Genomic DNA, 26,626 nt, shown 5'->3' with positions numbered 1-26,626 from the left:
AACATATATTGTTGAAGATGAACTCTCTTTTCAGATTGTTACTGCACTGATGTTGTTTTTCATCTGCAGACAAAAGCCCATGTGTGTGCAGTGTGAAAGCATGCTGCATAACCTGCGGGTCCATTTCGGCACATGACAAAACAAGCTCAAGTGCTGCATGAGGCACATAACAGGGATATACCCTGCATTTTCCATGGCTTCAAATATTCCCCAGTTATTTATTTGATAGGGATACAATATATAAACTGTGAACAGCTATCCAATGCAAGTATCATAGTGTTTAAAGCGAATGCTAACTTGCAAAAACAGTCGCCAGAATTTTCAAGGCCCGATTATAAAGACGCTCTATGGATTTAATTGTAGACTGGTTGGCCTGAGACCAGATAGTCAGACCGTAGGACATATGTGAGAATATCAATGAGTTTAGAAACAGCAAGGTGCAGTCAGATGTCAGGCAATTACTTATAATCTCAAAACAGCTAAGATTAGCCTTGATCATTTCACAAATCTTGGCTTTTAAAATGTAGCTGAGAGTCTAAAATGATCCTTAAATACTTCTCCTCTATTGCTTGTTCAATGAGTTCACCTTTAATTCTAACATACAAGGATTCTATTGCAGATAGATTTTTAATAGAAAAGCAGATAGACTTTGGTTTCTTAGTGTTTAGTGTCAAACAGGAGGCATCAAGCCAAGTTGTCACGTTTTAGTTAGCTATTCTGTAACAGCGTCACATGTTTTGCCAGATACGAAGACGGCTGTGTCATCAGCGTACATCTGAAGTCCTGTATCGGGGCATATTTCTGGAAGGTTGTTCATATACAAACTGAAATCCTTAACGCAAGATACATTTATTTGAGAAGCTAAATTGTGTAGGATTAGCACAACTTGTTTTCCGAGAAGAAATCCATGCCGCCAATATCAAACATTTTAGTTGTAATGTTGGCTTGACAAAGCCAATAGTGTTACTGTGCAAACAAGGTTTAGGTTGTTTTTTGTTTGTTTTTTATCCCTAAACCAAGACCTCTAGTTTTCAAGCTATATACAAACTTAAAACGGACCTTTAGTCTGTTCTGACTCGGGTTGCTATGTCTTTTCTATCTGATTGGAATTGCGGTTTTCCCTTAATGAACAACTTAACAGGTAGCTAACTGGTAACAATCTAACAACAAGCTAGAACACCACACTGAAGCAATGCCTAGCACCCAGCTAGAAGGCCTAGAACAGCCTAGGAACACATCAAAACCAGCCAGAACAGCCTGGCAATGCCTAGCATCCACCAAGAACACCTTAGCAACCACTTGGTAGTGAACTGTCTGTAATGCCTGTTTAGCCTCTAAACTTCAAAAGTTTAAAACTATTTAAAACTCCTTTAAACAACATTACAAACTTTATCTGTCTAGTTTTAAGCACATTAACCTCAACAAATTTGTCCTTACAAAAAAAATCTAAACTAGCCACAAACTTGCTGCTCATTCTTTTCACACACAAATGAGCTTGTGATTTGATGAAAAGTTTTGCCAGAAGTTTGCAGTGCTTCACTGGTTGTGGTGAACCTCTGGCAAACCTTTGGAAGCAATGGGCAATTTGCTTAAAGTTTGTGGCAAATTTGCAGTGAACTCTCAATTTTTGTAAGGGTGATTAAAAGCTAGAAAAAACTATTTCCAGGGTAAACAAATAAACATGGATAATTCACACCAAAATTTTAATTATATCATTGTTTATGATGTTTCAAACCCATAAGACAAAAAGGAGACGTTAGACGGTATGATAGCCTCAGTCACCATTCGCTTTCATTGCATCTTTTTTCCATTCAATCAAAATGAAAGGTGACTTAAACTCTAAGTGCCTAACATTCTGCCTATCACCTTCCTTTAGGTTCCACAAAGAAAGTAAGTCATATGGTTTGAATAACATGAGGGTGATTAATGGGTGAAAGAATAAAAAAAAAAAAAAATGTGTGAACTGTCTCTTTAATGAATATTTTCTCATGCAATTCGCTTACTTGCAAATTGATCTAGTTATAAGGACGTTTATATACTTGTAATGGAAAACAATACAAAAATACAGATTTTTGGAACCTGAGATGGCATTAAGGCCCTTCCATAGAAAATAAAGAGACAAAGTGCCTTTGACAGCTGTTCTCCAGCGGAAAAGTTCACAGAACAGCCACCCTACTCAAGGGGCTGTCCTCCTTTTCCAGGGCCCTGGAGATGAGGTAATCATACAGAGACCCCTTCTGGTACATTTGTGCAACTGCAATGTCCTTTTTTGTTGAACCTTTTTTGTCCAATACACAAAGTACAGTCTATGTTGATGGTCATAAAAGTTAAATGGAAAATGATATGCAAATGTGAACACTGGGAGCTGTTCTTTCAAAGGCATTAACAAGGAGTTCAGTGCCCCTTCATCTATATATATATGTATCATGCTTGTTATAATGTGAATACATATAGGTAATCGACACATAACATGTCCATGGGCTTATTTTATCATCAACGTTTAGGTTTGAGGTTAAAATGTATATATGAGATATGTATAAGGTAAAGAACATACCTTATGTGCTGTTACATGTCACGATAATTTGTTTAACTTTTTAATCACCTTTTTGCCCACGCCTGTTCATTTTAAATGGTCATGCGGTGTGGCAAAAACAAAATATGTCGTTTCTCAATTAATATGAGGTCATAAAAGCTGTATTCATAACAAAAAGCTGTTTAAAATAGTTTAAATGGAGCATAGCATGTCACACCACACGACGTGTCAACTTTCCAGAAGTATTTCTTGTCAACAACCCATGTAAGGTATCATATCAGGTCAAATACACAGCATTGTAATATTGCACAAAATGAAAATTCCCTGTTACGGCAGAAGCTTGGCACGAACTCAGCACGCTGACTCAAACAGCATTATCTTATTGTGCACAGAACAATGGCAAATGAATCAGTAGACAAGATGAATTCTGGATTGTTAGGCAATACAGGAGGGTTTGCAAACAAGGCGGTATTGTTGTGCTATGAGGCAATGCAAAGGTGTCATTGGAGTGTGTAACAATGCACCTCCCTGTCTGGTGTGTTTGCCATCATTGCTTTTGTTTCTAGCAATTTGCATTCTTCCATATATGGTGGAGTTCACAAGTCTGGGTCCACATTGAAAATCTGCCATTCAAAATCTAATTTAAAGCAGTTAATCAACAGAAAGACTTTGAACAAGGAAACACTCTGATAAATAAAGAAGAAGACGTGTAAGATTTTGCACTATTTCTACATCAGAGATCAAATTAGCAAATTTGTGACATTGAATATGTTATAGGAATATTACGGGTTCAGTACAACTTAAAGGGACAGTTCACCCAAAAATGAAGATTCTCTCATCATTTACTCACCCTCATGCCATCCCAGATGTGTCTGACTTACTTTCATTAGCTGAACACAAACAAAGATTTTTAGAAGAGTATCTCAGCTCTGTTGGTCTTCACAATGCAAGTGAATGTTGACCAAAACTTTGAAGCTCCAAAAGGCAGCAGCATAAACGTAATCCAAATGACTCCATTGATTAAATATGTCTTCAGAAGTGATGTGAAAGGTGTGGGTAAGAAACAGGTCAATATTTAAGTAATATTTTATAATAAATCTCGACTTTCACTTTCACATTCTTCTTTTTTTGTTTTTGCCGATTTGCATTCTTCGTGCACATCGCCACCTACTGGACAGGGAGGAGAATTTATAGTATTAAAGGACTTTAATATGGATCAGTTTCTCATCCACACCTATCATATAGTATTGAGAAAATGATGAGAGAATTTTCATTTTTGGGTGAGATCCCAAAAAAATCATTTTGACTCATTTCTTTTTAATTAAAAAAAGAATTAAAAAGCAGCAAAAATGAAGCAGGAATGTTACAGTAGGCACTTACAGTGTAAGTGAATGGGGTTCCATAAATGTTAAAATACTCATTGTTGAGTACAAGAAATAATCCTTATCCGTGTTAACACAATGTCAGTTCGATAAAATTGCATACTAACCTTATCTGTGTAAAGTTATATCCGATATTAAAACTTTGTTGTCCTGACAACATAAACATTGATAAATCCTGAAATCTAGTAAACACAGTAATGCCTGTAAATCCCTGATTTTAGCATGCTAAAGTTATATTAATATGTTAACATCTTGTGGCTATACATTTGTAACATTTATGGACTGGCGCCATTCACTTCCATTGTAAGTGCTGTAATGTAACTGCGATTTTTGCTTTTACTTTTATTTTTTTATTTTGATTCAGGATCATTAGGTTTGCACAAACTTGTGAAGTCCATGCCAGCTCGAGTGCATGCTGACATTCAAGCAAAATACCAAACTTTAAGTAATTCTGAAATTTGTGTAAACTATTCAGTTCAACTGTTCACTGAAAGATTTTTTCAAAGAATAGTCTGTAATAAATAAGAAAATAGAAGCAAGTGGACTCAGACTTTTGAACTCCACTATATTTGTTTCATCACATATTTGTTTGCTTTTGTTTCCTCTCCCCCAATCAAACAGGTTTTTTAGAGGCCGAGCTGGTCTGTGGGCTGCTGGTGAGGAGGCGGGACAGGAAGAGGTGGGCGACCAGAGAATTGCATTTCCTTGTGCGTCTCCACTCCCTGCCTTCAGGTTATCGATTCAGCTCCTACTGAAACAGCACACACCCACGTGGGATGGGGCAATACACATGTATTTGTTTGGCTGCGGACTCTCACACATGTACAAGAAATACACATGAACAAGAAATACACATGAACAAGAAATACACATGAACAAGAAATACACACGTAAGTAATGCACTTGGTCTTCTGAGCTCTACAAATAAAAAGCTTTTTGCATTTTGGCTTGTTTGCGGATGTTCATTTTACACCATTTCTCTCCCCCACCTCACACATTAGAGCCCACACAGATATGATACATGCACACACATATACACACACACTACTACATGCCTCTTCACTCAGACGGCTCATCCAAAGGGACAGTGCATGGACTGAAACATTATGACTAATACAGCCTAATTTTCAAAACCAGAGAAAATGTGTTGGATCAAATCAGGACAAGATCTATTTATAACCTATTGCCCATTTATATTGCACTCACGTTGTTCTGACATGCATTTCGACATTAATAGAGAAGCACATCATGATATGGGTGTCTTTGTTCATGGCATTTGCCAAACACGGTCAGTAAGTCAGTTTAGATATATGGTAAATATTGTGACAATCCTCCTTTCAAACAAATGCTTATTACATACTGTATGTGCATATGAAGATGCAAATGAGTGCATTTCACAAAGACATGTCTAAGTTACCCTAAAAGTTAAAAAAAGGAAAATAATATTCTGCACAAATTATCCTTAAGTAATCATGCTAAATTGCTAATTTGGTACTATAAATCACTTGCCATTACATCAAACACTGCTGAAAGCTATTTGGTTCATTAAATGAAGCTTAACATTGTTTTTGTGTGTGTTTTTGAGTTGCCACAGTATGCAATAGACTGGCATGTCTTAAGGTCAATATTAGGTCAAAAATGGCAAAAAAAAATAAGAAAATGCTTTCTCTAGAAACTCATCAGTCAATCATTTTTTTGAGGAAAGAAGTTTATGCAATGCTTGAAATTGGCAAAATAAAACGGCAGATTTCATACAAAGGTGTACACTACAGTCTTCAAAGACAAAGGACAACTGGCTCTAACAAGGACAGAAAGAGATGTGGAAGGCCAGATGTACAACTAAACAAGAGGATAAGTACATCAGAGTCTCTAGTTTGAGAAATAGATGCCTCACATGTCCTCCGCTGACAGCTTCATTGAATTCTACCCGCTCAACACCAGTTTCATGTACAACAATAAAGAGCAGACTCAGGGGTGCAGGACTTATGGGAAGAACTACAAAGAAAAACAGGAAAACAAAAAAAGGTTAGCGTGGGCAAAGAAACAGACATTGAACAACAGATAATTGGAAAAGAGTGTTATGGATCTTAACCCCATTGAGCTTTTGTGAGATCAGATAGACTGTAAGGTGCGTGAGAAGTGCCCGACAAGACAGTCACATCTATGGCAAGTGCAACAGGAAGCGTGGGGTGAAATGTCACCTGAGTATCTGGACAAACTTACGGCTGGAATGACAAGAATCTACAAAGCTGTCATTGCTGCACATGGAGGATTTTTTGAGGAGAACTCTGTGAAGTATTTTAAGAAGATCTGAATTTTTTTTTTAATTGTAATAGTAATTTTTAACGTTATTGATGTCCTGAATATACATTGTGATCAGTTGAATGCCACTTTGGTGGATAAAAGTACCACTTAATTGCCATAAAACAAAATCTGTACATTATTCCAAACTTTTAGCCGCCAGTGTATTTTAGCGTTTATCAGTTGGCCCCCATTCACTTTCTTTGAAAGCGCCTTGTAGTCTTGTAGATTTTCATCATCCTAAATTATTCCTAATTGCTTAAATGCTGTTGATTGATCTTCACTTGTATTTAACACAGTCCTTAAAATAGGCTCTTTTTGCTTCTTTTTATTTCTTTCTTTCTTTTTGTGGTGAAATATGGACATGTTCTTGATAGGTTTCATGCCATTTACACAAGTAGGTGAGAAATGTAAATCTTTACACTTCTCAACCTCCTCTCAGAATTTTTATTTTTTCCTCCACCCACAAGTTTTATTAACCATCTCTTTACATTTATTTTTATTTCATTTATCTTCATTCACATTCAAAACTAGTGTTACATAACACCCTGAGAATCAAATGTTTGCGCATATCCTAATATAATCCTTATGACACTAACAATACACATGTTGTAAATCACACAATCAAATGGCTGATTGCAGCTAGTTTGCCATTTCTGAGAAAAGGCTAGGACTTTATAACTTTTTACAGCAGATTCATTGCACAGACTTATCACCAGTGTTGGTGGATGATTCATAACTCAGTCAGGTTAGGCAATATATAAATTATAGGCTATATATATAAGGCCATAATAAATGATCAACCATCTCTGACATCAAAGCAGCTTTCATTATTATCATACTCTGAGGAGCACATATCTTACCTAAAGGCTTATAAAATATAAGCCTTTAGGTAAATATTCAATTAATAATGCTTCCATCAATATGATGATGAAGAACTCTCTGAGCGTTGGGTGAGAGGAGGGCAGACAAGAAAACAGGAATGTTTCGCTGGCATCAGCTAGTGTATAATTGGCTTGTAAAAGTCTAATTAGTCCTATAACCTGCAGGAAGGCATTGAACACAAACAAAATTATAATATGCAATGCGATAACTGTCGGGCGACTGTTTTTCCATCAGTGAGTGTCAGTCATGTACATATGCTTCAATTAGCTCAAAGAAAATTGTGTTTGACAGGAAACTTTAAATAAGCTGTCTGTCTTTCCCTCTATTATTTCATATTTGTCTAGCATTTTAATAGCTATATGCATATATTTGTTATTTATTTCTGCGGGTCATAGGCTATTTGCTGTAAAATTGCTTGCATGTTCCATAAATAATGATGATTTTGAAAGTTTCCAGTTCTAGTCAAGCATTAAGCTACAGTATGAGGATTATTAGAAACATCTCTTCATGTATATGATGACAACTTAAGATCGGTTGGTTGCCACGGCAGCAGCATGTACTGTCAGCCGCATGCTCACCTTGAATGAATGTAGACCTGTGGGACTCGAGTAACAGCATTTAGAGACGGCGGATGGAGGGTGGAGTGGAACAGCGTCAATCACCAAGTACTGGTACACGCCCACAGCAACAAGCATTGTTTGTGTACAGCCCAGGATACTGAAAGACACTAGCTGCCTCATTCCCGGGTCTCACCTCAGCGACAGCACGCAACAAGCCAACACCCTTCTATGCTCATATCCTGTTGTTATAGCCCTTGCTTGATTATTGTTTATTTTCGGGATAATTTACTATTGGTTATTAAAGGAATAGTTCAACCAAAATGAAAATTGTACGCCACCTCACGTTAGAGTGTGCCCTACATCCTTTTCTATGATGATCCACTCCAAGTGGCAAGCTCTTTGGGGTTGGCAGGTATATCCAGTTGCTATGACAACGGACCAGCATGTAGTCTTCCTCAGTGGTGGCGTGGTGCTCGAGAGGGTCTCTTTTGGCTGGGTAGGGGGACAGGGCGTTCAACTGGAGAGTGACACAACAGTCTGTTCTTGCACGGAACAGTGTGTCCTCTCTATAGATGGCAGGATATTTTGAGCTTGGCTGAGAGTCTGACGCACAACTGCTAAGTTACACCTGCACAAGAGAGTAATCAGAGGACAAATATGCCCTATCATGGCATTGTCCATCAAGGACACTTTAATGAGACGTAAATGAATGCAAACAGCTTACACCCAAAGGTTTATTACACTGACAGTAGTTATAGCATGATTAAGTAGGCTAATCGTCTGCATTGCAACCAGGCCACCCCAGTAGGTGCACTCAATAATTATTTTCCTCATTATAAAAGTATTGTCCCAAAAGAAACAACATGATTACAAGAATATAATCAACATGTTGCTTCCAAAAGTTTGTGTACCTTGAAATCAGCTGCACTCAGCTGAATTACTGACAAGCGGCACCCCCTATTAGATATTTTTTAATCATTTCAAGCAGGAATATAGTTTATCATGGTAACAATATCTGAGCGATTACTTTACATTTTCAAGTGAATAAAGTAATCATGGCTGAGAATAGTGCATAGTCACCCAGGTAAAATTACAGTACAGTATATATAGCTACTGAGTGTACCTTAAAAAATTACCATCAGGCTCTCTAATGCTGGATAAGGGACTGTAACAAAACAATATATCTGGGTGCTTTTAATAAAAGTGTAGGTTGGCCTTTATAGAACATGTAGTCTTGACTGAAAAGCATATGAGTCATAGCTGTGACTGAATATGTATACAAGCACACATTTTCATGAGTCATATGCATCCAATAATAACAAAAAAAGTGTGAGAATTATGCCCCCCATCTTTACAAGTAGTGATTCAAGGCATAAACCTGACAGAATGTCAGGTGTCCCATTTAAAATATAGCCTAACATGAGTCATCCACCAACACTGGTGATAAGTCTGTGCAATGAAACTGCTGTAAAAAGTTATAAAGTCCTTTTCTCAGAAATGGCAAACTAGCTGCAATCAGCCATTTGATTGTGTGATTTACAACATGTGTATTGTTAGTGTCATAAGGATTATTTTAGGATATGCGCATACATTTGATTCTCAGGGTGTTATGTAACACTAGTTTTGAATGTGAATGAAGATAAATGCTTGTGTGCATATGCTAGCACAGTGCGACCAACAAAGGCAGTAACCACCATCCATCCACCCCCACAGTGAGCTTGTAAACAAAATAAGAGCTCACGCCTTACCTCTCAAAGATACAAGCTGTAAAATGTGAGTTTACACAAAGGCCAGATAGATCCAACCAGTAGAGCCCAATGAAAGTTATATGAAAACAACTAATGTGCAGAAATTTAAAATTGTCAACTAAGACTAATTATAGCTAATGTTTAATGTATCACAAATACACAAAATGTAATAATATTGTCACACTTATTGCATAATTTGACAAAATTAAAGCTTGATTGGAAATGACGCTAAATACAAATATTCTGCTCTCAAGTTATATTTACTTAGAATTTTCTTGTTAACTTCAAACCTCTCGTCATATATTTCATCTCAAGCATACTCTTTGCTGAAAAAGTGTAATAGGAGCAAAATTATTTGGTGTGGTGGAACTGTGGGAGAGTCTTGTTAAAAAAATTAATTCAATCGTTTTCCTGCAAAAAAAAAAATATTAAAATGGTTTATGTTTATTTTAATCTTTGTTTAGGTAATCTTAGTTTTCAAAATAATGTTTATAATGGATATAATATATAATGGTCTGGGTCTGGGACAAGACTTAACAGTCAAATCTACCAGTGCCTGGGTAGCTCAGTGAGTATTGACGCTGACTACCACCCCTGGAGTAGCAAGTTCGAATCATGAATGACTCCAGCCAGGTATCCTAAGCAACCAAATTGGCCTGGTTGCTAGGGAGGGTAGAATCCTCTCTTGGTCGCGATTAGTAGTTCTCGCTCTCAATTGGGCATGTGGTAAGTTGCCCGTGGATCGCGGAGTGTAGCACGAGCCTCTACATGTTGTGAATCTCTGCAGTGTTATGCACAATGAGTCACGTGATAAGATGTGCAGATTGACTGTCTCAGAAGCGGAGGCAACTGAGACTTGTCCTCCGCCACCCGGATTGCGGTGAGTAACCGCGCCACCACAAGGACCTACTAAGTAGTGGGAATTGGGCATTCCAAATTGGGAGAAAAGTTAAAAATATATATATATATATATTTTTTTAAATCTACAGTATCAATAAAAAGACATCTGAAAAGGAACACAAATAAATTATAAAGGCCTGGTAAAAAGTTTCCAAATAAGTTAGACCTTCACATCACTAAAATTTAAACCTGTTTTTTTTTTTTTTTTTAATCAACCCCTCAGACCATGCCCCCCAAAGAACGCATCCTAGTACCGCCCCTGCCTGGGAGAAGAATCTGCCCGAAGTTGAAGAAAAGCATACAGCCTAGTTATAAAATATGCTGTGATGATCAGTTAGAATGACTAAATAAATACACATAGCTTATATGAGTGTAATATTTGTGACATGTATATATATATTTGCTATAAATAGACATATAGTAGCCTACATGTAAAAACTAGATGTTGGGGTTCAACGAAACAAAATGTAGCAGGAGACAGACAGTAACCAATCTTGCTAGATAAATAAGAGTTACAATACATTAAACATATTCAGAGAAACATGCAATTACTGCCCTCCACTGCCCAAACAGCTAATTGCAGTGGTGAAAACAATTGAATTTTATGTCTAGTCTAAAATCGCACCCCTGCATTGTGCTACAGTTCATTAGAATTAATTCTACTGTGGTTTAAGTGCTTAGGTAAATGATGTTTAGACAGTATATTCATTTTTATTATTGTTTTATAAATGCAGACCATATAATATCATTATTGACTCTGGACTGAATTGTGGGGGAGGCTATATGTTCGAGAATTGGAAAGTTGTGGTAAGGAACAGGAAGCGCTTGTGTGGGTGGTTGAAGCGGAGGACAGCTCAAGGTCCTGAGGCTACGATATTTATAACCTGACTGGTTCACCCCTGCTCTAGCATCCTTTCTCTTGCCTTGAAGAAGACGGAGCATCTTTATCCAGGTCACTGCACAACTCTGGGCGATGTTATTTATAGCTCTTTGCAAGAGTTGTGCACTGAAATCAAGGCAACCACCCTACCACATTAGTGATTTGAAATTAAAGATCATCATGCTGCAATCTGTATGGTTGCAACCTCCACAACAATGTCTACTCCATTTTACTGATTGTAAACTGCATTGTATAACCTATCTTTCTTAATTTAGGAATGTGTGTGATAACTTGTTAAAATGGTCAAGCCTTCACAGAAAATCGTAAGCAGTTTGATCATGCATAAGCCAGAATATCTTGATCAACTGACCCACATAAGAAGAGAGAACCATTAGTAAACTGTTCACATTCACTGTGCCACACTGCATCCAACTGTTTTTGGGCGGGGTCATCATCACTACCCTGCAGGGGTCCTCAGTCTGCCACATTGTTTGGTATGCTAAAGAGGTGCATAAGAGATGAGTGCGACTTCTGTTGTGGTAATGAAGTAGAGGCACAGTGATTTTCCTATATGGGCCATTACTAAAGCCAGTATCACAATACAGTAAAACACCAATACTTTTAGTGGTTTCTTGTTTACATAAAAAGAGAATTTTACATAAATTTCTCTTCACATAAAAAGGGAATCTTTGCAATTAGCTGTAAAAATCTGCAAAAATAAATAAAAATAAAATAAAAGTTCCCCTCTGGCTATGGTTATATTGAAAACCTTATAAAAGCTGTTTTATTCTACATGGAGAGGGTCCCCTCATGGGGGATGCCATATTAGTATCACATGACCAGTCGAAAACGACTCGCTTAATCTCAGTAACCGCCCTGCTATTGCACTTTCACTCTTGGATTAATTTAATTATGGCAAACTGTGAATAGGAATTTCTACAACGGTGTATTCGAGTTAGCACTTGTAGATGAGATTTCTGTTATATATCATTTTATCTGGAAAGCATCACAATGTACATCTCCTAAACATCTTAAAAAGATCATATACAAACAATATAAATCATAAATGTATCAACAGAGCCGGCCCAAGGCATAAGCGAACTAAGAGCACATGAAATGACAGCATGCTTTATTAATTACATTTTGTATTTGTGTGTGTGTGTGTGTGTGTGTGTGTGTGTGTGTGTGTGTGTGTGTGTGTGTGTGTGTGTGTGTGTGTGTGTGTGTGTGTGTGTGTGTGTGTGTGTGTGTGTGTGTGTGTGTGTGATATTATGTCAACAGACAATGGTAATTATACAAAAACGCAATATTACGTTAACGGGCTGCAGGATGCAAGCACAGTCAGACAGTTGATTGAAGAGGCAGCAGCATTGCAGCAAAACAGTAAAGTCACATAAAAGGACATATCCCTCTGGTGCAGAGAACAGGAAAAAGAAGAAAACCGAGGAGAAAAAACAGCAAGATGAAGGTGTGTTAGTAGCTAGGCTATGTTGCGTGCTAACGTTAGCTGGCTAGTTAGTTAGCATTTTAGTTTCCTATGTTTGTTTTATGTCATTATTTATGTATCTGTTTAACTATTTTTGTCAGTTTTTCTTTTACAATTTTTATATATATAAGAAGACTGTTTATATTTGATTTCATTTGTTGATTGATATTCAGCTTTATATTTTATTCTTGAACCATTATTGTTATGTTGTTACAGAGGTCCATGTGATCTGTTCATTTTATGTAATTATTTAAGTATTTAATTTAATATTGTCTGTTTTGTACATTTTACATGTATTTTATATTTAAGAAGATACTGTTTATCTTAACATATTTTATTTGTAGTTGATTGTTCTCATTTTTGGACGTTACTATTTGTATTTATTTTTAACCAAAAGCAATGAAAGTGGTTAACTTGTTTGCAGTAAATGCATTTTGTCCTGTTTATTTTGGTACTTTTCAGTATACCACATTAAGTATGCCACTTAGTACTGTAAGACTTTGAATATTAAAGTGCAAATTAATACCTGACCACTCTTGTGGGTGTGGTGTGCTAATGTTACAATTAAAAACCGTGGAAGGGTAAAAACATGCCAGGCAGACATTGGTATGATGTAAGCAACACAGCTACAACTAATAAAATTGACAATGGGTGAGTTAGATTTATAGTGTGCGAATAATCAAGCATTGACAATAGTCAATCATATTGATGGCACAGAGGGGCCCCATAAAGGCTTGGGCCGGCCCTGCGTCTCAAAAACATCTGCTGAATGTTTTATTGACATCTGAGAGGAATCATGTAATAGCACATGTATGTCTCTGAGATGTCTGTTTTAGATATTTTCATCTGGAAAGCATAACAATCTAATAAACATCTTTACAAGCATCTTTTACAAACAATCTAAATCATAAACATCTCAAAGACATCTGCTGAATATCTTATTGATATCCAAGAGGGAATGTCTTAAATACGTATTGCAGATGAGCATAAAAAAACTACAACTTCCAGATGTGAACACACACATCAAATAGACATATGGGTGATGTAATATACATGTGCTGTCAGAGTTTTCTTATCATGTAATGTCCCTGATAGCACACGTAAATTACTCAGACGTTTATTTGATGTGTGTGTTCACATCTGGAAAACCCTTTTACGCTCACCTGCATGACGTCTTTAAGACATTTCCTCTCTGATGTCAATAAAACATTCAGCAGATGTCTTTGAGACATTAATGATTTAGATTGTTTGTAAATCAGATCTTTTTAGAAAATGTTTATTTTATTTTTTTTATGCTTTCCAGATGAAAAGATCTAAACCAGACATCTCAGAGATGTGCATTTGCTATCTGTTTTGATTCATTGATGGATATTATTTAATTAAAGCGAATATCTCCCTAGTTGCCAATATGTTTGTGTGAATTCACAAACCCACATCTTGGCAAAAGAGTTGAAGATTTCCACACAAATTTCCAAGCTGGAAGTCTGACTTCAAGTGGCATTCCATTTCACTTTCCTAGAAGGAAATGTGAAATTTCAACTTTCCAAGCTGAATGGAATGTAGCATAAGTCCAAGACAACATGTTAAAAAAAAATTCCATGTATCAGGATTATTTCTATTTAATCTATTTTTAACTTCATAAAACCAACCTCTATGACACACAAAAAGATATTCTCTTCCCCTTCATGGCCTTTCAGATGTTTACCATTAATTTTTGCTATAAAGACAACTCCTACCTAAATATAATGTGTATATATACTGTATATATAGGATAGATATATTCAGAGACAGTAAATCAGGAGTCACAGATGTTCCAAATCTGCTCAGGTATGGTAAAAGTGCCTTTAATTTTGTCCTCATATATTGATTTTAATCAAGAGGTTCAAGAGAGATTACAAAAATGTCATTCAAACGTTTCAGAATTGATCTGCACATCTCTAGAGTTCAAAGAGCTCAATGTTGTTGAGAATCAGCTTTGTTCAGTCACGTTACATTTAGGCCTAAACCAGGGAACAAAGGAGAGGGAAACCTCAGGCTTATTAAAACTAATGAATAGTACACTGACACAATTTTTGAATTCATATAAATACGACGCTTAATGTGTCTAGTATGCATCTGATGTGGTGGACACAAAGAACACTTTGCTTCGTCCAATTAAATGTATACGTTTAAAAATGTTTATGCTGCGGGGGGTGAGTGTATGCAATGGACACGCCCCCGGTGAGCCACAGTCACATGATGCTTATAAAAAGGCGACATTTTCTTAGCACGCTCTCAATCTGCCGCAGTCTGCATTGTGTTCAGTAGCCGTCCTGTGTTCCTAAGAAAAAACACCGAGGTAACAAATTCAGCCTTTTCTTAAATGTTTTGTGCTATATATTGTAATTATTTAATCGTGGTGCATTATTTCGACACATTTGTCAAAATTACGACACATTTGACGGATTTTAACGATTGTATTGGGGAGTTTTCAACGAATTAATTATTTGTATTGTACCGTTTTTTCAGTCTTTTTTTTTTTTGCCTCATAATTGGCAAATGTCGCATGCTAGTGGTTAAGGTTCCGAAATATTTTGTAACTTTTCTTTGTTCAAGTGAAATGCTCAACAACAGCTCGCCTTGGCCTAGTTCTATTGACCTACATTTCAGTAAAACTAGCTTAAATTTAAAACTAATTTGTTTTCTACCATGGGAATGAAAACTAATGCACATTTGTCCTGTAGTCAAGAGTAACCCAGTGTTAAATATCAACTAATTATATAATTGGTTTTATTCGGATAAAACGTGTTCCTTTGTGATAAAATGGCTGCGACACGCTGTGAGGACGGAGGGCGGAGTCGGACAGAAAATGGCGTTTCTTTGTGACGCAGCTGCAAACCGACGACGCCTGTGTAACTTCATGATTCTGCTGCCTTCGATGCATGCATGATTTAATGTTTTTTTTTATTTGTGTATCTTTTATTTACTTTTTTATTTTTTTTATTTTGCAGTTTAATCAACATGTCTGACGAGGGAAAGCTTTTCATTGGTGGTCTGAGTTATGATACCAACGAGCAGTCCTTGGAGGAGGCATTCTCCAAATATGGAACCATTGCTAAAGGTTTGTACATTGTGTACTCCCAATGAGTGTGCATACACTTATTTATATATACACATACTGTTTTGTATACACACCACTTTTTTGTGTGTCTGTATGTGTATAATAAATATATATATATATATATATATATATATATATATATATATATATATATATATATATATATATATATATATATATATATATATATATATATTTATTATACATACACATACGATTTGGCATTTAAAACAAAATATTTGCATATTAGTTGATGTCATCAGGGATCGTGAGACCGACCGGTCCAGAGGATTTGGCTTCGTTACATTTGAAAATCCAGAGGATGCTAAGGATGCCATGGCTGCAATGAATGGGAAGGTGAGGATGTCACACTTAACATTACTCCTAACAAAGTTCACCCAAAAATGGGAATAACTTTTGTTGGTGCATTTTCAGACCTGTAGTCTGTTCCTTGTTTGGTGTGCTTTTACAATGCAACACTTCCAAATGTATCAGAACTATGTTCAATGAAAATCACATACAAGCAAGCTGTCCCCTTAAGAGAAGGCCCTGTCACCCATAAGTGGGTAGGTCTCCGGAACAGTTAAACCAGATTTGGAGCAAGATGTATGGGGTTCAGACGAATATTGGGGAACTTTCAGTTGTAAAGTTTTCATTGTATATTAGGTGCGTTTGCATTATTTCTCCATTGAAATGTGCATGTTCTCATCTCTAGCACGTAAAGCCACGTAAAAATATTTAAAAGTTCCCAACCTAAAAGTTGAAAGTACCTCATGAATTATAAAATGGCTCCTATTTTTAAATGTGCACTTATATCTGATGTATTTGCCAAAAGGCTATATCCACGTAGGTCCTCACAATCCAGTGACAAACGTTTGAGCATATTAATGCAGCATACAAGTAATCCATTTGACAAGTGGTTTAATCTGGTGGATTGGAGAAGACAACTTATTTTAAGTCATCAGCAGTCTCCTTGGCGATCATTATTTCATGCTTTATTACACAAGGAAGTGTAATCAGTCTTGGAATCACGATTGTGCCTGGAGAATGCAAGATGTATAGTGAAACAAGGTATGTTTTGGGTGTTCACCCAAAACAAAATAAATCCTTTTGCTAGACCATTGATTAAACCAATGGAGTTGCATGGTTAACCTTTATAATGCCTTTGTCACTTGCAATGAATGGGCCTGTAGAGATGAGATTAATCTTTTGCTTTTTACACCCGTTATTGCATGAGGGTGAGTAAATGATGAGAATATATTTTTAGGTGATTTAATCCTAACACTTTAGTGTATTGATGTCTTCCTGACCGGAGATGGAATTATAAGTCTATACATTTTTCTTCCCCCTCCAGTCCGTCGATGGCCGCATGATTCGTGTTGATGAAGCCGGCAAATCTGGAGGAAGGTCTGGTGGCTTCAGAGGAGGTTCTGGTGGTGGTGGCAGAGGGTTCTTCAGGGGTGGTAGAGGAAGAGGTGGGTGTTTATGAAATTGCAATGAACATTACACCAATGCTACCTAGCATCAATGTTGTTGTCAGACCTCATGAAATAAATGGGTCACAAAAGTTGTCGTGATAGTGTAGTTGATCCTTATTGACAGTTACTTTTTGATCTATTCCTTAATAGGTGGGGGAGGATATGGTGGAGACAGAAGCTATGGTAGTGACCGTAGTTACAGTGGAGGTGATAGGAGCTACAGTGGTGGCGAAAGGAGCTATGGTGGAGGTGACCGATCTTATGGCGGCGGTGGATACTCCTCCAACAGGAGTGGCGGGTACTCCGGCGGCGGTGGTGGATACAGGGACAACAGGTGAGAAATAATTTTCATTTGGAATGCCTGATTAAAATTACTCATTTCATTAATGTATTCATAAACTATTAATATGACAGTTTGTCCTAAATTTTAGGAGCACAGGGGGTTATGACCGTTCCGGTGGCTCCTACAGAGACAGCTATGACAGTTACGGTATGTATTGATTGTTTAAAATAAACGAGGGAAATATTCACTTTCCTAGAACAAGTGCAAATTACACATCTTTTGTATACCAGCCGTTTTAAGTTGCCTAAGAAGTTTTATCTATATGTCTTAAGTAGAAAAGCAAGACTTAAATTTGATGTCGAGTTGCCATATCTCGGAATTGCTGTCCAAATATTCAAAGATTTTCTTAATATTGGCGACAACTCTGCACATGATCAGTATAACACCTTCGAAAATGAAAGTCATGAAAATGGATTATCTGTCTTGATGGTGTCAGTTCTCTGTTTGGATGTTCAAAGGATGTTCAAAATGCTCCAGTGCCTTTACATTCTTGCCTACTTCTTGTCCTCAGCTTCACACGAGTAAAAAAATTCCTGATTGCAAGATCATCCCTTCGCTGGCTGTATTTAAAAAGATGCGATCTTCGAAGACCTTTTTTTATTTTTGCTTTCTTTGTTTTGTGTTCTGGTTCAAGTGTTCTAAAAGTACAGATTCTTTTTTTTCTTTTACCGTGTTGAAAGTATCCACAGAGTGTTCCTCATTGGGGCACTACCTAAAATCTTTGAGCATTCAGTACTGTAAGAAATCAAGCCGTTTGAGGCTTCCTGTACATACCACTTTTACCTTGTGATGTGTTGTAGAAGCTCACAGGGGTTTGAAATTGTCCTTTTTTGTTTTTCTTTTTAGTGTGTGTTTAAGAATGTCTCAAACCATGCGTGAAAATTGACCGGTCCAGCACAGCCTTATAGCTTCTAAGACCAATTTCTACACCAATTCTTAATTGCGGCTCACTGGAAGTGCTCGCGGGCATTTGCATTTGAACTGATTTTTAAAGCGGCAGACCTGCCAACTGCAAGTGTATTCTAATCAGATCCTCAAAAGAAGCTTGATAAGCTGTGATGTGCTCTTTATGGCTCCTAGCCACCTCCATTTTGTGATGCATTCCTTTAGTGAAGCAAGGCAGGCATGTTGCATTGGAGTTGTCTCCAGCAAACCTCCTTGAAGTAGCTAAAGATTTGTAAATATTCCTTATGCAAAGAGTAAACTACTTGTACGGGTTAAGTATCATTTGCAGCGTTCTCTTGGTGACCCAATATACTTTACTCTTTGCACCGCCTAAAATTTATTTTTAAAATATGCTCTCTACTGTGGACTTCACTTACCCTCTTAAATGTGTCAAGGTTTTGTTCCTTCTGGAAAAAAATGTGCTCTGTTCTGTATATCAACGCCTCAATTTTTTTCCTTTTTGTATTAAATCTGGCTTCATGAAGCCCATTAAAAATGGATGGAAAATTCTCTTGATTTATTTATGCCTCCGATATCAAAAGTTTAATCAGCCAGAAAAATGTTTTGGAATGGACTCCTTAGCTAATTGGGGTATTTAGAGAAGATTTCAACCTGTGGGTATCTTAAATATTTACTAGGTAAAAACAGAATTCAGCAAAATAAAGGTGGAAACCTTGCTGTTAAATGTGCTATAGATAGCAATGGCTCTGTGTAATGCTTCATTGGATCCAAGAGTTCTCCTAGCAATTTTGGAAATCCACAATGTCCTTGGAGAATGAAGTGTTGTGCCTTCCGACTCAAGAATCCTGAGATGAAAGCAGCTCTTGGCTAGGTCAATTGTGGAAATAGGCCTGTAATGTGAGGTAAAACCTTTTGCTCTCCTGTACGCATCCTACAACAGTTCTCATTGTCCATGTTTCCTTCGAATAGTGCCTCAAGTGATTATCACATCTCCAGACTTGTTCGACTCAGTAACACAAACCTAAAATCTGCATGACTTTACTTTTGGTAGCTCACTTATGGTGGTAAATATGGCTCGTGCAGCCCTTGAAAATAGAGGATTCAAGTATTTCCTTGTGCTGAGATTTTTTTTTTTTTTTGCCAGCTCAATGTCAGCTCTTTGATCACTTAATCACTCAAGTAAATAAGAAATTGCAAAAGTCCTTGTGCCACCACTGTCCTGATCTGTGCATCTATATCAAGTCCCATAAAATGCCTTGCCCTCAGCCCGGTTTTCACAATTTTTAAGTTTGCTTAGTTTAATTGTATTGTCAAATGTAATATTTGGTAACTTAATGATTTGTCATTTTCAATGCAATAAAATACCCCTTTTATTTTTCAGGCTGATATACCAGACATGGTGGTAAACTAGAAGATCGGGCTAACCTTGATTATGAAATGAAGTCCCTTTCATGTCAAAGATGTGGGAGGTATGCAGTTGATGGAATAAAATGTTTGAGATTTGACTACCAGTTTAGGACTTACTAGATTTTTTATTTTTTTCCCCTGACTGCATTCTTAATGTACGTTAATGGTTGTAATTGTGTTTGCTTTAACTGGGTTAATGCAAAACTGCCAGTTTAAATGGATCATTCTTTTATTTCAGAACATTCATGGTAATGAAGTGCCTACTGTGCAGATGAACTCCTCTCTCCCAATAACTATAATGGAACCATCAGAACGCTTCACTAAAGGTTATCACCCTGACCTCTGGATTGAAGTTGTGTTAGTATGATTTCAAAGGCTTGTTGTACATGGAATGATTAAGAATTAAAGTTTTATTCTGATAATTGGTGTCCTGTATCTTGCATTAGAACTTTAATTTTGTGATTTCAAGCAGAAGTAGTCTTTCACCACAAGGGAGCAGTAGAGACCAACTTTAGGATTTTACATGCAAACAAGAAGTCCTGTATGTTGCAACCATTGGCATCTTGAAATGCTGTTTAACCCTTGAATGCATGAGTTTCATTTAACCTACACCTCTGGAAGTTATCTGGCACGTGTATCTATTGCAAATTTATCTACATAATGGCCAGATGGTGTCAAGTGAACTTGAACATTTATTTAGAAATAAAGAGAATGGAATCTATTGTAATTTTTAATACCTCAATATGATTGAACAGGATTCACTACCCCACTGGAATTTCAAATGATGCAACTGAAAGTCACACAGAGCTACACAAGCTATGCATGACTTTGCTTAGGCACTTCAACTCTAATTGGACGTTCAGTAGGCAACCCAAATGAACATAACCAAATCAAACGGTTCATGTGTTTGTCAGACAGTAACGTCATCTGTAAATCAAGGCAAAGGTAATCTCAAACATCAGCGTGACCTTTAGTAAGAATTAACATAATGAATCCATGCAAATAAGATGCTGATCATTTATTGCTGTATAGAAAATCAGATGTAGTATTGTTTTTATAAATTAGTACTCCATCTTCATGTATAAAGATTTTAAATACAAATATATTGTGGAAGTGCTATAAAGCAATGCTAAACCTTTGATCGCTTTTGACCTTTCATTTGGTAATTGAGCAGTTATAAAAATAAAGTAGGGTACAACAGGGCTAAAGGCACACTTAAGATAATGTAGCCCTTTTTAAATGTAGCCTTTAAATTTCACTGAAATTTAATTAAAAAGATTTAGTAAATGGCCACTAGGGGGTATAGTGTTTTGTAGATATCGGGGAAATGGTTTATGAACACAAATTTTCAACTAATGCAAATATTTGATACTGCAAGATGCTTACTCAACATTACTAAAAGTAAACAATTTCCTGTTCATTACAAACACATTTGGCATTTTATTACATCAAGTATTTACAAATTAATCTCAATTGTGTGAGCCCACTTTACACATTTTTCAAATCTATTAGCCCTACTTAAGAAAAACTGCAATGGGGCTTTTTACCCCAAATTATACCCTTTCACTTATTATTATTACAGCTATTGAAATTTTTTTGATATGACCTTAAAGAAAACCAAAAATGCTAAATAAGAATTTTGTCTCAAATGTTATTTTCTGGGATTTTCATTAGCCATGTACATTTGAAACATTTATAATATTTAGAGATCAAATTGCCTCATTAAGATAAAGGTAGAGGACTTCTAAAGAGGTGAGCATAACTACACCAAAAAAAAAAAAAAAAACGGATGAGGTCCTGGTTCACTAATGTATTAGAGTTAGACATGAGATGGGGACAGTTGTAAACTTGTACATTAATTTGTTCATGCAATGACTGACCTACCCATTATTAAATGGCTCAGTTTTAAAGCAAACGCAGTGACTGGTTCTTTTTCTTGTTTTGCTTGTCGAGGTGTTAAGCTGAAGGGGAAAATGTGTAAAGGTCTTGCTTTAACAGATAAACTCTACACAAGTTAAAAGGTATTTGTATTCCCTGAATTAAAAAAAAAAAAATGCAATTTAATGACTATCTAATGAAAAGTAGTATTATGTTACCTTTAGAAGCATGATGTAAACTGTTTGTCATTGACCCCCAAATACACCATGAGATGACTACAGAGCTAACAAATATATACATGTTTAATAATTACACAAAGGACAATGTATGAGAGTTGCAGAACAGATGTGCATTTAATTTCAGTTACTCATCACAGCTGTCAGATGTCATCACAAAACGCTCTCTTACCAAAAAACCACCACATGTTTTATTGTTTTGTCTTCAAGTCCTTAATGCAGACCGTGTATGGTCAGCTGTGTGGAATGGAGATAGTTCCACAAACAATACCATGATGTACACAGACACCTAGGAAAGACCATTTTGTAAGACAAGTAGCTTACATTCGTTGCATTTACAAATCTTTTTCTTGTACAGTATATGTGTAATGTATGCAAATATAAACTTAAAAGAATGCATGGAGGAAAACAAATAAATGTTTTTTCTTTGCTTCTATGTATTCTGAAAAAAATGTCTAATGCAGTTACTGTAGTCTCATACATACAGGAAGATGAGCTTTTTACCTGGAGAGCAGGAATGCAGCCATAGCGGAGTAGCTATAAGACAAAGGATGCCCATTGCAGATACAGCTCAGTCACGCTCTGTGAACAACTGAAACGTCATCTTTGGCTTTTATACAGTGATTCAATGGACCCAAATCAGGAAGATAGTTTTAGAAATTGCACCCCACTGCATTTAGATTAGTTTTACTGATCTAACAGCACTGAGATTAGAGATTTGTAAACCAACAGGCTGTTTTGCGGATATGGAGACCAACACAGCATAGGAAATTTACAATTATATCTTGTAGAATGAAGACATGGATAACGTGTAATGTGTTTTAATAGACTTTTAATAGAATAGTGATGCACATTATTTTGATACTGCAGAAGCTCAGTTTTTGCAGAGTTTATCCAGCTTCCCTTTCCATGTTTCATGTGGCCGCTGAGTAGGTTTCTCCATGGTACGATGAATCCATGGAAGGTAATGTGCAATATGAGTGTACATTGAGCGGTAGATGGTACTTGACTCATTTATGTAATAAGATACAATTCCCTGGGCAACATTCCCACAAACAAGTGGGCCTCCAGAGTCTCCCTGAGGATGAAATGATGTGTTTGATTATCCATAATTGTCAGAATACACTGTTTATTTAATAGGTTGAACAGAATATGTGATGTCACATTAAATAAATACACACCAAAGCTGGCCCATTTGATGCTTCAGTGCAGATGATGTCAGCTGAGCCACAGTTTTTGGAGTCAATGAGAGTCTCATTGGCTTCTTTGAGGACCCTTGATGGAGACTCCTTATTGTAATACTGCCAGCCCCAACCCATGACCAAGCAGTTCTTTGAGATTTCCTCATTCTCAGTTTCAGGCAGGGTGATGGTTTTCACAGTCTTGTTCAAAGTTGCTGGGGTTTTGAGCTGAAAGGAAAGACAAGTGAAGTTATTGAGAAGATAACCCCTGCATTTGGTGTTGTTAATAGGTAAATAAACTCATTTAATTTGATTAATTAGGGTGAAATTATATTCTGGCAACATCAAGCGTTTCATGTGGTTAAAGACCATGTTTCTAGGTGATGCTTGTGTTTATTGTGAAGCATTATACAGTACCTTTAGAAGCATGATATCATGGCCTGGCTTGTTTTCAAATTTTGGATGGGGAATGGGATGCACGGCTATACCCTGAGGTAAACTGTCTGTGTCGTTGACCCCCAAATACACCATGAGATGACTAAAGAGATTTCAAATTTATTAGGTATCACAGAGGCCATTGAGTTACAGAATTGATTAACTAAGCTATTTGAATGATACTTTGTTATCATCTTGTATAATGTAAAATAATGAATGACCAATTAATAGAAGTCATTTAATTGCAGTTGTATGTGCATATAAGTATATTAACAAATAAATTCAGTAACCAGTAGCAACAGTGCCCACCCACGTTTTCAACCATCTTGGATCCGTAACAATTTTTTTCATTAATTTTACTATCCATAAGGATTTCAGTAAATTGTTCATAAAGAGTTCGAAGCCATTAAAGGAATATTCCGAGTTGATTACAAGTTAAGCCCAAAGTATACTTTGATTTTGACGTGAACGCTCTGTGTCTGCTTACAGTCGAATAACAGTTATTAACATGAACTAACAATTAAAACACCTTCTACAGCATTTATTAATCTTGGTTAATGTTCATTTTAACACATATATAAACATTTTCGAATGTTGCATATATATTAAGATTCTTTAATGCACTAGGAACTAACGTGAACTAATAATGAAGATTTTTATATCTCTTAACCAATATTATCAAAGACTAATAAATGCTGTAAAGAAGATATTGCTAATTGTTATTTCATGATACTTAATGCATTAAAATGCTGTAAGCCATTTTAGCGTTCTGAAGCTTTCAAGTTAGGCCTACTGAGCCTTTGAATTAGCTATGCCCCTAATTTCAAAACCCGCCCTCCAAAGATGATTTTGAGACCAAAACTGAGCAAAAGAGCAACAATGACTCAAATATGCATATTGATGCTTTTGGATGCACTAATTTGTGCAAATAATTCCAGGCACAAAATTGGGCTTTGCGCGTTTAGCGCTCGAGCTCTCTGCCGATAAAGAGAATTGCGTCACGCGTCCTGTCTGACCAAAGTATACTTTGGTCTTTAAGCTCAATCGATAGCATTTGTGGCATAATGTTGATTACCACAAATAATAATTTCATCTCGTCACCCTTTTCATAAAAAATGTAAAAACCGAGTTTAAAGTGAGGCAGTTACGATGGAAGTAAATGTGGTACATTTTTGGAGGGTTTAAAGGCAAAATGTTAAGCTTATGATTAAAAAAAAACTTAAATTAATTCTCGTTAATCATAATCATAATTTTACAGTGACATCACATTGTCACTTTACACATAAAAGGTTAGTAAGCAATTTTATCACTCTAAAATCATGTTTCAACACATTTTGTGTGCATCTTGTGGCTATTCTTTTGAAATATTGAGTATTTTAAAGTTTACTGATTGGCCCCGTTCCCTTCCATTTCCTCACTGGAACTTTTTATTTATTTATTTATTTTTTAAAAAAAGAAAATGAGGGACGAGCTGAACTTTTTCACAAAAACAACATGTAGGCTATGAGGTGAACCACAACGTTATTCGTTATGAGCAAAAATGTTTTTGAAAATCGGACGAAAAGACAAAACTGCAGAAAATGTGTAGTTGATGATTATAAGTAAAACACGTTTTAATTTTACTGCACAATATTCAGATATATGCAAATATACTTTATAAGTAGTTCACGAATGCTGCAACTAAGCTTATTGTACATTTTGCTGTAGTGAATTTCACTACACTACATCGCTTTTGATGAGTATGGTCATCTACTATAAATCATTTCACTTACTTTCTATTGCAGTGGGCAGCTGTCATCACAAAGTCCTCTCTTACCAAAATACCACCACATGCTGTTTTTGTTTCTGAGTCACGAATGTAGACCATATAGGCCCTGCTATGTGGAATGGAGACTTTCCCACCAACAATACCATGATGCATGCAGACACCTATGAAAGATCATCTTGTAAGCCAAGCATCTTTCACTAGGAGCATCTACAAACCTTTTGCTCATTTCAATGTATGTGTAATATAAGCAAAAACAAAGTCAAATACTGTATGAGTCTTTGCATGGAGGAAAACAAATTAATGGTATTTTCTTTGCTCCTTTAAGTACACTTCACATAAGCACAGTCAGTTCTACGAAACTATGAAAATTTGTAGATATTTACCTGGAGAGCAGGAATGCACCAGTAGCAGAGTAGCTATAAGCCAAAGGATGCCCATTGCAGAATTAGCTCAGTCACGCTCTGTAAACTTATGAGAAGCCGTCTTCTGCTCTTATACAGTGATTCAAGGGGCCCATACCAGGAAGATAATGTTAGCAATTGCACCATTACTGCATTCAGATCAGTTTTACTGATGCAACTGCACTGAAATTACAGACTGTTGAAAGGGTGAGCTGATCACTGCTCAGTTTTATCATCAGATTTTGCTGATTCACAACGCAACCACATGTCAGACATGATAAAAACCTGAAAGTGCATGCTTGGGACAATCTCAGTCATCACACACACACAACAGTTTCTATGTAAAGGTTACATCTAAAGTGTGAGCAGCTTCTGTGGCCTCATTCATCATAATTCTGATTGTGTATAGGTCTATGATGGCCCCATTTGTCCCCAGAACAGTATTAAATCTTTGTGCCATGGACAAGGTGCTGTATTCATTCCTTAGCTGTTTCCAGTTCTGATCTTTGAAGACCTCAGCACTGCACATTTTTCCCTTATTTGACACAACCAGTTGCAGTCTTGAAGTCCTTACAAATGAGCTGATGGGAGAGGAGACATCAAAATGTACACTTCTAGGGTCCTTCAGGACCTGGATTAATTGATCTGCTGATATTTGGTATTTTTAAATAGTTGGTATCGGCTAAATTATCCTTTTCGGCCGATTAGATCTGCAAGCCTACATTTCTACATTTAGCTTTCATGCATTTAGTGCCCTTAAAGGAATATTCCTGGTTCACTACAAGGTAAGCTAAATTGACAGCTTCTGTGGCATAATA

At 36.5% G+C, this 26,626-nt stretch overlaps 2 protein-coding genes across 5 annotated transcripts; one reads left to right on the top strand and one right to left on the bottom strand.

Annotated features, from left to right (window-relative positions):
* Window positions 1-14,920: 14,920 nt before the first annotated feature.
* Window positions 14,921-20,331, top strand: LOC127639566 (cold-inducible RNA-binding protein B-like). Of its 4 annotated transcripts, XR_007969976.1 has the most exons (8): window positions 14,921-15,013; window positions 15,666-15,775; window positions 16,026-16,132; window positions 17,130-17,250; window positions 17,404-17,587; window positions 17,685-17,743; window positions 19,884-19,971; window positions 20,148-20,331. XR_007969976.1 is itself a non-coding variant. In XM_052121643.1 (7 exons), the coding sequence occupies exons 2-7, from the start codon at window positions 15,676-15,678 to the stop codon at window positions 18,119-18,121; spliced, it is 585 nt and encodes a 194-aa protein (XP_051977603.1). In that variant the 5' UTR covers window positions 14,921-15,013; window positions 15,666-15,675; the 3' UTR covers window positions 18,122-19,673. The 4 variants fall into 4 exon arrangements, 1 of the variants encoding a protein (XP_051977603.1); XR_007969978.1 differs by lacking the exon at window positions 20,148-20,331 and having other exon boundaries at window positions 17,668-17,743; XR_007969977.1 differs by lacking the exons at window positions 19,884-19,971; window positions 20,148-20,331 and adding an exon at window positions 18,108-19,673 and having other exon boundaries at window positions 17,668-17,743.
* A 1,619-nt stretch (window positions 20,332-21,950) lies between these two features.
* LOC127639565 (granzyme G-like) lies at window positions 21,951-25,937 on the bottom strand. The gene is made up of 5 exons (XM_052121642.1): window positions 25,791-25,937; window positions 25,412-25,568; window positions 23,622-23,742; window positions 23,205-23,432; window positions 21,951-23,101 (listed from the first exon to the last, which is right to left on the bottom strand). Exons 1-5 carry the CDS (start codon window positions 25,843-25,845, stop codon window positions 22,898-22,900), a joined length of 765 nt encoding a protein of 254 aa, XP_051977602.1. The 5' UTR covers window positions 25,846-25,937; the 3' UTR covers window positions 21,951-22,897.
* Between the last annotated feature and the right edge of the window lie 689 nt (window positions 25,938-26,626).

This window comes from Xyrauchen texanus, chromosome 48 (assembly GCF_025860055.1).
Source record: "Xyrauchen texanus isolate HMW12.3.18 chromosome 48, RBS_HiC_50CHRs, whole genome shotgun sequence".
Taxonomy (NCBI): domain Eukaryota; kingdom Metazoa; phylum Chordata; class Actinopteri; order Cypriniformes; family Catostomidae; genus Xyrauchen; species Xyrauchen texanus.
This window is presented reverse-complemented; position numbering and strand designations above follow the sequence as displayed.